The 12,266-nt window shown below is 37.2% G+C and overlaps 1 protein-coding gene across 1 annotated transcript in view; it reads right to left on the bottom strand.

The window, feature by feature from the left end:
• Window positions 1-12,266, bottom strand: part of DOK6 (docking protein 6) — a 233,861-nt gene that overhangs the window by 149,721 nt on the left and 71,874 nt on the right. Inside the window, exon 2 of the mRNA XM_079783340.1 lies at window positions 10,130-10,237. Within this exon, the coding sequence (XP_079639466.1) occupies window positions 10,130-10,237 (108 nt within the window). The remainder of the gene's footprint in view (window positions 1-10,129; window positions 10,238-12,266) is intronic.

Here is a 12,266-nt window from a genome sequence, read left to right as displayed (position 1 = left end):
TTATAACTTATACATTATTCAATATTTATTTAGTTATGTGCTTAAAATTTAATAAACTCATTTTATAACATAAATAACATTTTAAAATAAAAATTTCCCAAATAGGTGAAAAGTGGCAATATTTTTACATTTTTGCAAGACTCTTAATGTCTGGCTTAATAAAAGTCAGCTTGATATTTATATCTTCTGAATTCAATCTGTTATGACATGTAGTTTTAAGTACATACAGAAAATAAGGCCTCATACAGACACCAAGTTGTAAAAGGCAAGAATAATTTAAAAGCATGTTCAGTTAACTATGGTTATTCCTTGGTTCTATCTCCAAATTTGATAAATGTTTTCTTAAAGGTCATTGCCTTGGGGAGTCTGACATCACATCAGACAATTTTTATACTCTGTTACATTAAAATCCATGAGTCTATTTTCAACTTTGTTTGTTGGGATAATATTGGTTTACTAATTTATGAAGACCTTACAAATGTTGACATATTTCATTATCAATATAAAAATATACATTAATTTTACCCTTGGTTTCCATAGAAAAATCTGTAAGTTTTGAGAAGTTGTCAAGCTCAAGAATGCAGACAAAAGGTTCCTGTATTTTAATTTTCACTTGAAAACTTAAAATTTAGCTTTGTTAATAAATACTGTCAGTTTTCACTCTTGAAGACAGGCTCATTTAGTTCATATTTGAGAGGATATCTGACAAATACCGAAGTATGAATGACCATAGTTTGTCAAACACCCTCTTATTAAAACAGGTGTTCTTTGAAAAAAGTTAGCTATTTTGCATATAACTTCAGCAATCACACAAGTGCTCCTTCTGGAGACAGCCACTGCCGGTTAGTACTAGCATGTAGCAGAAGAGTTTTAGGTGTTCCTACCATAGTTTTCAAATAGAATATTAAAAAGATGTACTTAAGAATTTAGATTTAATAAAAGTAAAAATTTTTATTGCTTCATCCAAGTCATTCTTAAGTAAAATGAAAATAAAATCAGCATATATACTAATATATATATATATATATATATATATTTCCTTGTTTATTTACTTATTTGGGTGTGTGCATAATGGCAAAAAATTCAATGACCTTAGTCTCTCCTATTTCTCTTTTTGTCACCTGAACTTTGGTATCATTGCCCAGACCAATGTCAAGGAGCTTTTCCCTGTTTTCTTCCAGGATTTTTATGGTTTCTGGCTTACGATGAAGCCTTTAATTCATTCGGACTTGATTTGTGTGTGGTGTAAGAGCAAAAGTTCAATTTCATTATTTTGCATGTGCACATCCAGTTTTCCCAACATTTGTTGTAGAGACTGTCCTTTCCCCATTGTATATTTTTGAAACTCTAGTTGAAAATCAGTGGGCCATACATGCTTGGATTTATTTCTGGCTCTCTACTTTGTTCCACTGGCAAATGTGTCTGTTTCTATGTTATCATCAGATAGTTTTGATTACTATAATGAGGAGAAGGTATCTTCCTCACTTTTGCCAGCCTAAAAATTCCCTTCCCAAATGAAAGATAAAATGAAAATGTATATAGCATGCCACTACAGTTAGATCCCAAGGACAGAGAGCAGCCCCTTCTTGACAGCCAGCAGGAACACAGGAGCCTCAGTGCAATGGCTGTGCAGGACCGAATGAGCCAGCTCCAGGCCGAGCTTGGAAGCAGAGTTTTCTCCAGAGCGAGCAGATAACAATTTAGCCTGACTGACACCTTGACCTTGGGCTCTTGAAACTCTCAGCAGAAAATACAGACAACCTTGACCTTCTGACCTACAGATCTGCAGGTTCAGAAATGAGTGTTTTTTGAGCCTCTGAGTTGTGGTCATTTGTTACCCAACAAGAGAAAATGACAATAGTACTCCAATTATTGTTAGTGACAGAACTGCATGAAAGATCCAACCTTTGGGGATTATGATGGGTCTGGCCACCTCAGTTTACTTGCAAGATGGAAATGGAAGAAAAGGTAGGGGAGTAGATTTTGGCCCAGCTCTAAGAGTAGGAGAATATCATGGTAGTCCAAACTTAGGAGGACAACGTTCTCTAACACAAATATTTTAGGAAAATAAAAGGATTAGAGGTAAAATCCAGGCTACTGAAAATCAGACTAAATTTAATTTTATGCACTGGATATGTAAATATGATTAACTTGATTCAAAATATAGAAAAAGAGAACTACATGAAAATAGTTGCATTTTAAAGCAAACACTTTAAACCTCTCTTTCTGTTTCCAAATAAATTAAATGAAAAAAAGACCACCTTCTTTCCCTGTATTTCCCACCTTAGTAGAACAAATGTAATAGTTACCATCAAAAGAAGTAATTTAATTGCATCTCAAAATTCATGGTTCCCAAATTAAAAACCTGTTCTCTAATCAATAAAATCAGTTTAAGTAGCTGTTATTGGTTTATAACCTAGGCTTGTTAATGGTTAATTAAAATGCCAACTTTGTTTTTTATAGAAGTATTAGATGTAAAAATGCATTAAAATGTTAAAATATTATATAAACTTGAACTAATATGAAACATCATTGTTAATTATAAAATAAGAGTTGCTAAATAGATATTTAGAGTGAGGCACAAAGTATTAATTCATGAATGAATTCTCACTGAAGTAATTTTCAAATTGTATGTTGTACATAAATATGCATTTAATACTTGAGGTATCCTATATAATAAAAGCTTAATATGCTAAGTGTCCAGTCGACTGGTCGTCTGTTCAACCAATCAAAGTGTAATATGCTAATGATATGCTAAGGGTGTTCAACCGCTCACTATGATGTGCGCTGACCAGCATGACCAGTAGGTTAGCTTGCTGCTGGGGTCCAGATGATCGGGACTGGGCGAAATGAGCCAAACATGCCCTGGAGCCATCCTGTGTTCCCTTCCTGACTGGCTAATCTCCCGCATCCTTTCCTGGCCCTGATCATGCACCGGGTGGGGTCCGTTGGCTTGGTTTGCACTGTCTCACAATCCGGAACCCCTTGGGGGAATTCAGAGAGCTGGTTTCCACCCAATCCCATAGGCCAGGCAGAGGGACCCCACTGGTACATTAATTCGTGCACTGGGCCTCTAGTAATATATATATATATATATATATATATATATATATATATATATATATAATTTTCCATTAATGGCAGAAAAACAATTTATCCTCAGTGAAGCATTATAGAATAAGCTTTCCTCCTATCCCATCTGTCAGAATTTGCACAATTAGCCAGATTTGTTAATGAGTAAAAAAAGAGATTTTTAAAAATCAAAAATGTACTGATAATATTCTGTTATCACTGGGTATCATTCCACTAAATAAATGTAAAAATACTTCAGAAAGAATGGAACTGATGTCATAACAGACATTATTGAATATTATTTCCCAAATTACTATCTGATTTATCATGTAAAATGACTTGTTTGAAATTACAAGTTACTTTATCATGCAAATTGGTTTCAATATTTTTCTAAAGTTGATATGAATTATTTCCCTGGTTTCAAAGATGCAAAATAGAAGGCAGTAATGACTTGTACAACCATAGTCATTTTACATATTCTCTAACATGAAATTATCATCTTACTTTGTGAGCTACAATATTATTTACAATTTACAGAGAGGAAAATTAGAGAAAGATATTGTTTAAATCATCCCATGTTTTCCTCTGATGTAGTACCATTATGGATGACTACCTCACACACACACACTCAAATGGATAGTTTTAAGTAGAATAATGAGTAATTTTTCCAACACAAATCATACTCTTATATCCTTTAAGTCAAGCCCAGACCAAATCCTATTTTCTAAGTCTGACTTGTTATTTCTCAGTGAACAGATCTGTTGTGGAGAAATAGGTTATAAACTAAAATCCTGATTGCTGAGTGCTCTATTTTCTGTAGCAACCTTAAGCAGCACAGAGTCATTCTTAATGAAAGTTATCTTAGATACTGCAAAGTTCTAATTGACCTGGATTTAAATATTTCAAAGATCACTTTAACTCTGGGAGTTTCCTCTGAGTTTGAGATCACAGCTTTGCTGATCCCCTCCACCTGAAGGTCTTAACTCCTGTTCATTCCTGCTCATCTCTGGCTTTAGAGTTGTCTACTCACAACACACTGACCTCTGTTGGAGCCTCTACACAGAAGCACACCATGCTGTGGGTATTTCCCCCTCCTTTTCATGATATGAAAGACCAACTTTTCATATTCCAGTTCTTTTGAGTCTTCCCTGAGTGACTAGCATGTGATCAGATAATATGAGTAAAACAATCAAGAATGGATTAACATGTGACTGTCCCAGGAACCAATGTGTGTGTTTATAGGAGCTTTGTTCAAGAAACTGAGACCGCTTCAAGATAAGGGATTACAAAAGGATGGATGGATGGAGGAATGAATGGATGAATGAATGAATGAATGAATAAGATGCCTGCACCTGAATAAGTGACTATCACTCTGGGAACTTCCAGAAGGTATTTGAAGAGACACCAAGCCTTAGAACACCCTTCACATCACACCAAGTACATGCCTTTCCAAGCACCTAGCCATTGGAATAAAAATGAAAATGTTCAATATAACACACTGTGCTGTTTTCACCCTTCCCAATTATTTTGCTTCTATCATTAAGGATAGGCTATATTTGCAAGTAGCTGTTCTTCATAAGGATGCCTTAATCTTTTTCCCAACTTTCTCAGACATTTGCTTTACATAAAGATAAATACTGTTAACTCCAAATAAGAGTAAAGCAGATGAAATAAAATGATGCTTTTGATGTCAGGATACAGGGGATTTAGAAGTAAGATTGGTACCTGTAACACAGGCATCATTTTTCTGGCCTCAATAGTTTTCAGCACTGGAACGTCACATAGTTTTGTCTTGATTCATCCTTTTATGGGACTTTATTTATATTTTCCTCCCTACAGATAGCCCTCATTTTTATTTTATTAAAATAAATATAAACTGTTTCTTTTTTCATTTGCTCAGAAAATTAAGGAAAATTTATTATGTAAATTCTATGTAAATTGCTTTAGTTCAATTTTCATTGAGGATAAATTTGTTTTGAATATCTGTTATGACAATTATATACAGCTAAACTTTCAAACCTAATACATTTTTAATAACTTCCTTCAGCAGCTAGTGATTTGAATTTCAAATTTCTTTCTAGCAAGAAGTAAAAAAAAGTATATACCATTTTACAGCAGTTTTATATAAGAACTGATTTATGCAGCAAGCTCTGTCTCACAGTAAACATATCAAATGTCTAAATGAGACCATTAATACTCAGAAGTTTTATAATAGGTGTGCTTCAGATAGAGCATAGCACAGAGTTAAAGTTGGCAAAGGAAGAATTGTGTCATTAGCTTCTTTTTCAGAAGTCCCTCATTTAGGCTGGAAACAATTCCCTCATTTGATTGATTATTGTGATTTATTGCGATGGAGCACTATAGCAGATTTTAGGGTATATCCAAATAACTGACTAATCAAAACTTTAAAGTATTTAAACATTAGCAAATGGAACAATTTGGGAAATTCATATTAGTCCATTTCTTCAAGCCATCTTAAAAATGAAGAGTCCCTCCTTCCCCCCAATTCTGGGGGTCCATTATTTGGACTGACCATTAATTGCCCAAGAGAAAACAAAGACTGAAATATGCCAGCCTTGTTCATAAAGAGATCTTCCTTTATTTACCTGTCAGAGGGAACTAGATATACATTCTAAGAAAAAAAAAAGAAGCAAAAACCAGTGTCCCAGAGCTAGTGAAGATTGTAGGAAGAAGAAAAGTAGTGATATTGATACAAATATTTTGGTTAGAATGGTTAATAGTAATTTCAAATTGAATATACACAGAGTGAAACCTTACGCTTATTTACTCAGAGCCTATAATAAAACAGCCAGTTAGAAGGATTAGACAAAACTTGTTAAAATAACATGAAAATAAGAAAAGAGACCATGTACATACTTTTCTTTAAAACAACCCTTAAGATTTATTATTATTGTCATATCAGAATAAGTCTAACTTCACCATTTTAGTTCACAATCATTCAAAAAAATTCATGAAAGAAAATTTATATTACTAAGAAAAGGAATTAGCTTCCCAAAATGCTATAAAGAATAAGTTATAATAATAAAAACTTCAATCTTCACATGAGAAAGGTAAATTTTAGTTGTCACATATACTGAATCTAATTATTAAAATGCTCTTGGGAGCTTCAAGTTACAGTCAATGACATCTGTTTCACTATTTATTAAAAAATTAACAATTTCTATTCTTACTGCACACCCCTGGGTCTTATGCTGCTTAATTTTCACTGTGTGGAGAAAGAAAACTCACACACATAAAGTGTGCATGTGTTTGGAGTATTAGTCATAGTGTTAATTTTTATCCAACCTATTTAGATCTGCACTCATTCTTCTATTTCTTCCTTTTTGTTAGACTCATCTCTGATTCTGTGAAAGACCAAACCTATAACTACACAGAAACCTTCTAATCATCACATTTCGGTTGCCTAGACCAGTGGTCGGCAAACTCATTAGTCAACAGAGCCAAATATCAACAGTACAACGATTGAAATTTCTTTTGAGAGCCAAATTTTTAAACTTAAACTTCTTCTAATGCCACTTCTTCAAAATAGACTTGTCCAGGCCGTGGTATTTTGTGGAAGAGCCACACTCAAGGGGCCAAAGAGCTGCATGTGGCTTGCGAGCCGCAGTTTGCCGACCATGGGCCTAGACCATTAGAGTTGGCATACAGGTATATAACAATGTATGTCATAGTTTAAAAATCATATCTTCTACCTATCTTGGTTCAATTTTACAGTAAAACTTCTTGAAATAAATTGTTTGAGTAGCTGTCCCTTCCTCACTTCTCATTCTCCTCTGAGTCTCTTCAAGTGAAATTAGTCACCATATTTCACTGAAATAGCTCTTGGCAAAGCTATCCACAGCCTTCCTGTTATAAGTCCAATGGTTCCTTCTCTGTCAAATTTCTCAGTCTCTCAAACTAGATATAGATGACCACTTGCTCAATTCTTTTAGCACAGTTTTCTCTTGCTTTCCAGTGATTTACTCTAATGTAATTCTTCTCCTCTTACTGCCTGCTTTTCTCAGATTTCTATTCTGGTGCCTCTGCTTCAGCTAGTCCTCTAAATATTGGGAGTGTTAATTATGTCCTCTTTCTTCATTCTCTCCCAAGGACATTTTATCTAATGCTACAGAATAAAGTACTACCAAGATGCCAATGATGGAAATGAATAACTCTATCAATGACATTTCCCCTATCCAAGCCCTCATTTGTTTGTCGAATTAGCTACTTGACATTTTAGTATGAATGTGTAATAGATCTTTCAAATTTAACATGTACAAAGTGAAAGCTTGTGAATTTTACTCAATGTCTGCTCTTATAGTCTTCCCCATCTTCATAAATCGCACCACCTGTTTTTCTGCTGCTCAAGCCCAAACTCATGAGTTGCCCATGAGTCCCAATCTTCACCTACACCCAACATCTAACTCCTCGCTATACCCAACATTTGTCCTCTGACTTCCAACATCAATACTCATACTTTCATTCAAGTCACCATTACATCTTTGCTACAACTTACCAGATGCCAAGTAAAGTTATATGCTTAGCTATAAAACTCCATTTATCTAGTTATATTTAATCTCATGATGTCGATAGTATAATTTATTCCTTATAATAACTCTCTTTGGTAGGCACTATTATAATCTTAATCTGTCAGAGGAAAAAATGTAGGTGCATTGAAATTAAGTAGTTTGTGCAAGTTCACACAGATGTTAAATTTGGGAATAAGAATCTTTACTGATTATCAGACATCCTACCAAGTGTTTCACAATTCTGAGTTGTCATCATGAATCCTCCACAGTACTATCAAATACTTAACTGTGTTGTGATATTATCACCAAAGATAACGTTACGCAGCATATTTAGCATCATTCCAGGGTTATTTTTTACATACTTATAATTCTGTTTTCTTATGTATTGACTAGAGATCCAGTGCACGAAATTCGTGCATGGAGGTGTGGGGGTTCCCTCAGCCTAGCCTGCACCCTCTCGCAATCCGGGACCCAACGGGGGAGGGTCCGACTGCCGGATTCCTGTGGGATTGGGCCTAAACTGGCAGTCAGACATCCCTCTCGTAATCCGAGACCGCTGGCTTCTAACCGCTCACCTGCCTGCCTGCCTGATTGCCCCTAACCACCTCTGCCTGTCTACCTGATTGCCCCTAACTGCTCGCCTGCCTGCCAGATTGCCCCTAACCACTCTGCCTGATTGCCTCTAACCATTCGCCTGCCAGCCTGATCACCCCTAACCGCCTCTGCCTGCCTGCCTGATCGCCCCTAATTGCTCACCTGCCTTCATGATCACCCCTAACCGCTTGCCTGCCTGCCTGATTGCCCCTAACCGCCTCCGCCTTGACACCTGCCTCCATGTCCAGAATGACGTATGGAAGGTCATTCAGCTGTCCAGTCTAATTAGCATATTATGCTTTTATTATTATAGACTAGTGGCCTGGTGCATGAAATTCATGCATGGAGGGGGGGGTTCCCTGAGCCCAGCCTGCACCCTCTCCAATCAGGGACCCTTTGGGGGATGTCCGACTGCAGGTTTAGGCCCAATCTGGGACTGCTGGCTCCTAACCGCTCACCTGCCTGCCTGCCTGATTGCCCCTAGCTGCCTCTGCCTGCCTGCCTGATTGCCCCTAACCCCTCTGCCTGTTTGCCTGATCGCCCCTAACCTCTCTGCCTGCCTGCCTGATCACCCCTAACTGCCTCTACCTGCCTGCCTGATCAGCCCTAACTGCCCTCCCCTGCTGGCCTAATCTCGCCCCAAATGGCCCTCCCCTGTTGACCTGATCTTGCCCACAACTGACTCTGCCTGCCTGATCACCCCTAACTGCCCTCCCCTGCCAGCCTGATATTGCACCCCAACTGCCCTACCCTGGTGGCCAATTTGGTTCTGATTGGTCGGTTTCTATGCCAGTCAAGTGTCAAAAGTTCTGCCAACCTAGGTAGCCATTGGCTCCTCACAGTTCACCCAGATTTGGTTCTGATTGGTCGGTTTCTATGCCAGTCAGCGTCAAAAGCTCTGCCTCCTAGGCAGCCATTGGCTTCTCACAGTTCACCCAGATTTAGTTCTAATTAGTCAGTTTCTATGCCAGTCAGCATCTCCGGACCTATCTCCGGGCCTGATCAGAGAGGCAGGGCTGATCAGCAGCCCCGGCAAGAGAAACAGAGGTGCAGCTGCTGGCAAAGCCCGAGAGAAAGAGAGAGGCAACGGCTGATCAACAGCTGCCACGGAGGCTGCGGATCAGACCCTGCCTCTCTCTTTGGGCCTCTCTCTGGGTCTGATCTGCAGCCCCCTTGGCAGTCAGTGCTGGGTCGCCAGGCCCGCACTGACTACAGGACTGACTTCTGGTGTTCAGTCGAGCCTTTGGTCAGTTGTTATGGACCCTGGGTTTTTATATATTAGGATTTGAAAGAGAGGAAGGGGAGAGAGAGAAACATTGATTTGTTGTTCCATTTATTTATGCATTCATTGGCTTCACAGGGGATCAAACCTGTAACCTTTGGGTATCCAGGCGATGCTCTAAATGAGGTATTTGGTGAGGGCTCATTCTTAAGAAGTTGACATTTCATTCATAGAATTTCTGTCACATCTCTACACATCAGCATATTTAATGATCACTGACTTGGTAAGGCTATAAACAGCAAATGCTGTGTCCATTAAAAGGGTCTTTAGCACTATTAACTCAAGCCCTAAAAGTTTTATCTCCTAAATATCGCCGATAGTTTAAATCAAAGTAACAAATGCACAACTAACCTGAACAGAGGGAAAATGCTTACTCAGCACCTTGGAAAATGATCTGGCTGAGTTATGAGTCATCTCATTTTGCAAAGCGGCAATAAAAATGAGCCTTTCATTTTGCAGAGGTACCTCTGGCATTTACAGCAGATGATTAAAATAAAGGAGAAAAATAACTTTTGCATTTTATTGGAACGGAGACATTTTATCCTGGCCATGCATTTTTCCCTTGCAGATTTCATTTATCAAAAGAAATGTCTCCACAAGCTGTTGCCAAGGGTCTAGTTATTCCCCAGCAACTCCCAAGACTGAGACTTACTTTATGGAAGTTTCTGAAATATGCTGCCTTTTCGTCTGGAAATTTTTCTAGCCTTCTGGGTCCTTTACTGGAAGCCTTTTTGAAAACCAACCAGCATCGTCTGAAAATCTGAAAGGAAATAAAGGACTCTTATTAATTATTCTTTACATGAGTTTAATAGCATCAGGAGTTTATCTATTCAATTAATCCATTGGGAATAATTTTTTTAAAATGCACTTAAAAAGGAACAGGGTAGTACAATACAAAACAGAGAAAATGCTCTTGGCAACAGATGTTCAGCATATCCATAACCATTATGGACATTTGCACATGTTGTAAAAAATCATTGCTTGCACCAATATATTTTAAAGGTTTCAAATAATTCTTATAATTTTGAGAATTATTTTACATATAATGATACCACCAGACAAAACTGTTGAAATATGCCATTGAATACAAATGAGTTCCTGTTAATTTCACAATGATTTGGATATTGTTAATCAATATAGCTATTTATACATCTCAATACACAGCTGCCAAAATTTATTTTTATTTTTTTACATTTTTTGAAGGATCATTTTACTTTTGAGGGAAAACAAATAATTATCTGACCATCATGCTGATTATTTCATGTAATCAAAGCAGGTTCTAAAATATTCTTTAATTGGTCCACTCATCTGGTAACCAGTTTACTGCATGAATTCAACTTTTTAATTTCTCTAATAGATTATTATTTTATACAAAATTAGTCAATCAAATTTGTAACCAGTGTGGTCACCACATTAATTATTGCAACCTCTAATAAAGTGTATCCTCTTTTTTATGGGTACTCTCTTCCCCCTAGGTGCAAAGATATATATTTAAAATTTACTCTTTCTAAAATTACTCTCTCTACATTATAACATGAAGTAATTTTTTGCACAGAATAAATAATTTCACTCTGTCTTTAATATAAATCACACATGCTTATATTAAGATTTAGGGTCTTATATGGTAATGCCTAAAGATAATTTTAAATCAGAACAATTTTATTTTCAGTGAAGGTTCTGCTATTCATTAAATGCCTTGTCTTGCAGAAGTTATTTTATCTTCTCTAAGATCTAACTTCCTCACCTATAAATTACAGTCCATGTACCTCATGAGGTTGCTATTGAGGATTTAATAAGACAGCCTGCAGACAGCATCTAGCATGTGCTTGAAATGTACTCTACACACTCATCTGAAACTCTTGGGTTTTGGAGACTGCTATGGACTGACTTATGTGCCCCTCAAATTTGTATGTTGAATTCCTTACCCACAAGGGGATGGTATTTGGAGCTGGGGCTTTTGGAAAATAATTAGAATCAGATGAGGTCATAAAGGTGGGGCCCCCAGAATAGGATCATTGACCTTATAAGAAGAGACCATCAGAGAACTTGCTCTCTCTCCAAGCTTTCACAAAAAAAGAGGTCATGTGAGGACACCATGAGAGGGCAGCTGTCTACAAACCAGGAAGAGGACTTTCCCCAGAACCTGGCCATCCTGGCACCTTGACCTCAGACTTTCAACCCTCAAAACTGAGAAGATAAATATCTGTTGTTCAAGCCCCTGGCTTATGGTATTTTGTGCTGGAAGTCCAAGCTAAGACATATTTTAGATTTTATTTTATTAGTAGAGATGGTGGTAAAGGTAGTGGAGGCCGTTGAAGTAGTAGCAGTATTGTGGAAGTGAAACACAGTTACAGGAAGCTGCATAGAAATTTGAGAGATCGAAAGCAGATAAATAAAAATATCATTGCAAAGTGGGATATGCATAGATAATCAATATTTATCTCCTGGTTATTTATTAATAGATTTTGAATCCTAGCCCAGGTAGGAAGGCTCTCATTGGATGGAATTGGGACCCAAGCCTGGAAACAGGTTTCTGTTCTTTCCTACAGAGGAATGCTTTCCCCTGGACCCTATGTGCTTATTGCTCATAACTCAGGAACCACAGTGATGTCAAATGAAGCCTTACAGTATTCATGGTCACAAATACACATGTTCACTGACTCCAATGCCCCATCTCGTGTGTCTAATTATTTTCTACTAAAGAGCAAGTTAAACATGAGTCAGAAAGCATAAGTGTGCTATTCAGGTTTTCAATATTGCTACAGAAAGAAACATGATAACAGATAATA

This window comes from Cnephaeus nilssonii, assembly GCF_951640355.1.
Source record: "Cnephaeus nilssonii genome assembly, chromosome: 11".
In the NCBI taxonomy this organism is placed as follows: Eukaryota; Metazoa; Chordata; class Mammalia; order Chiroptera; family Vespertilionidae; genus Cnephaeus; species Cnephaeus nilssonii.
The sequence above is the reverse complement of the archived record's forward strand: the minus strand, read 5'-3'. Positions and strand labels throughout refer to the sequence as shown.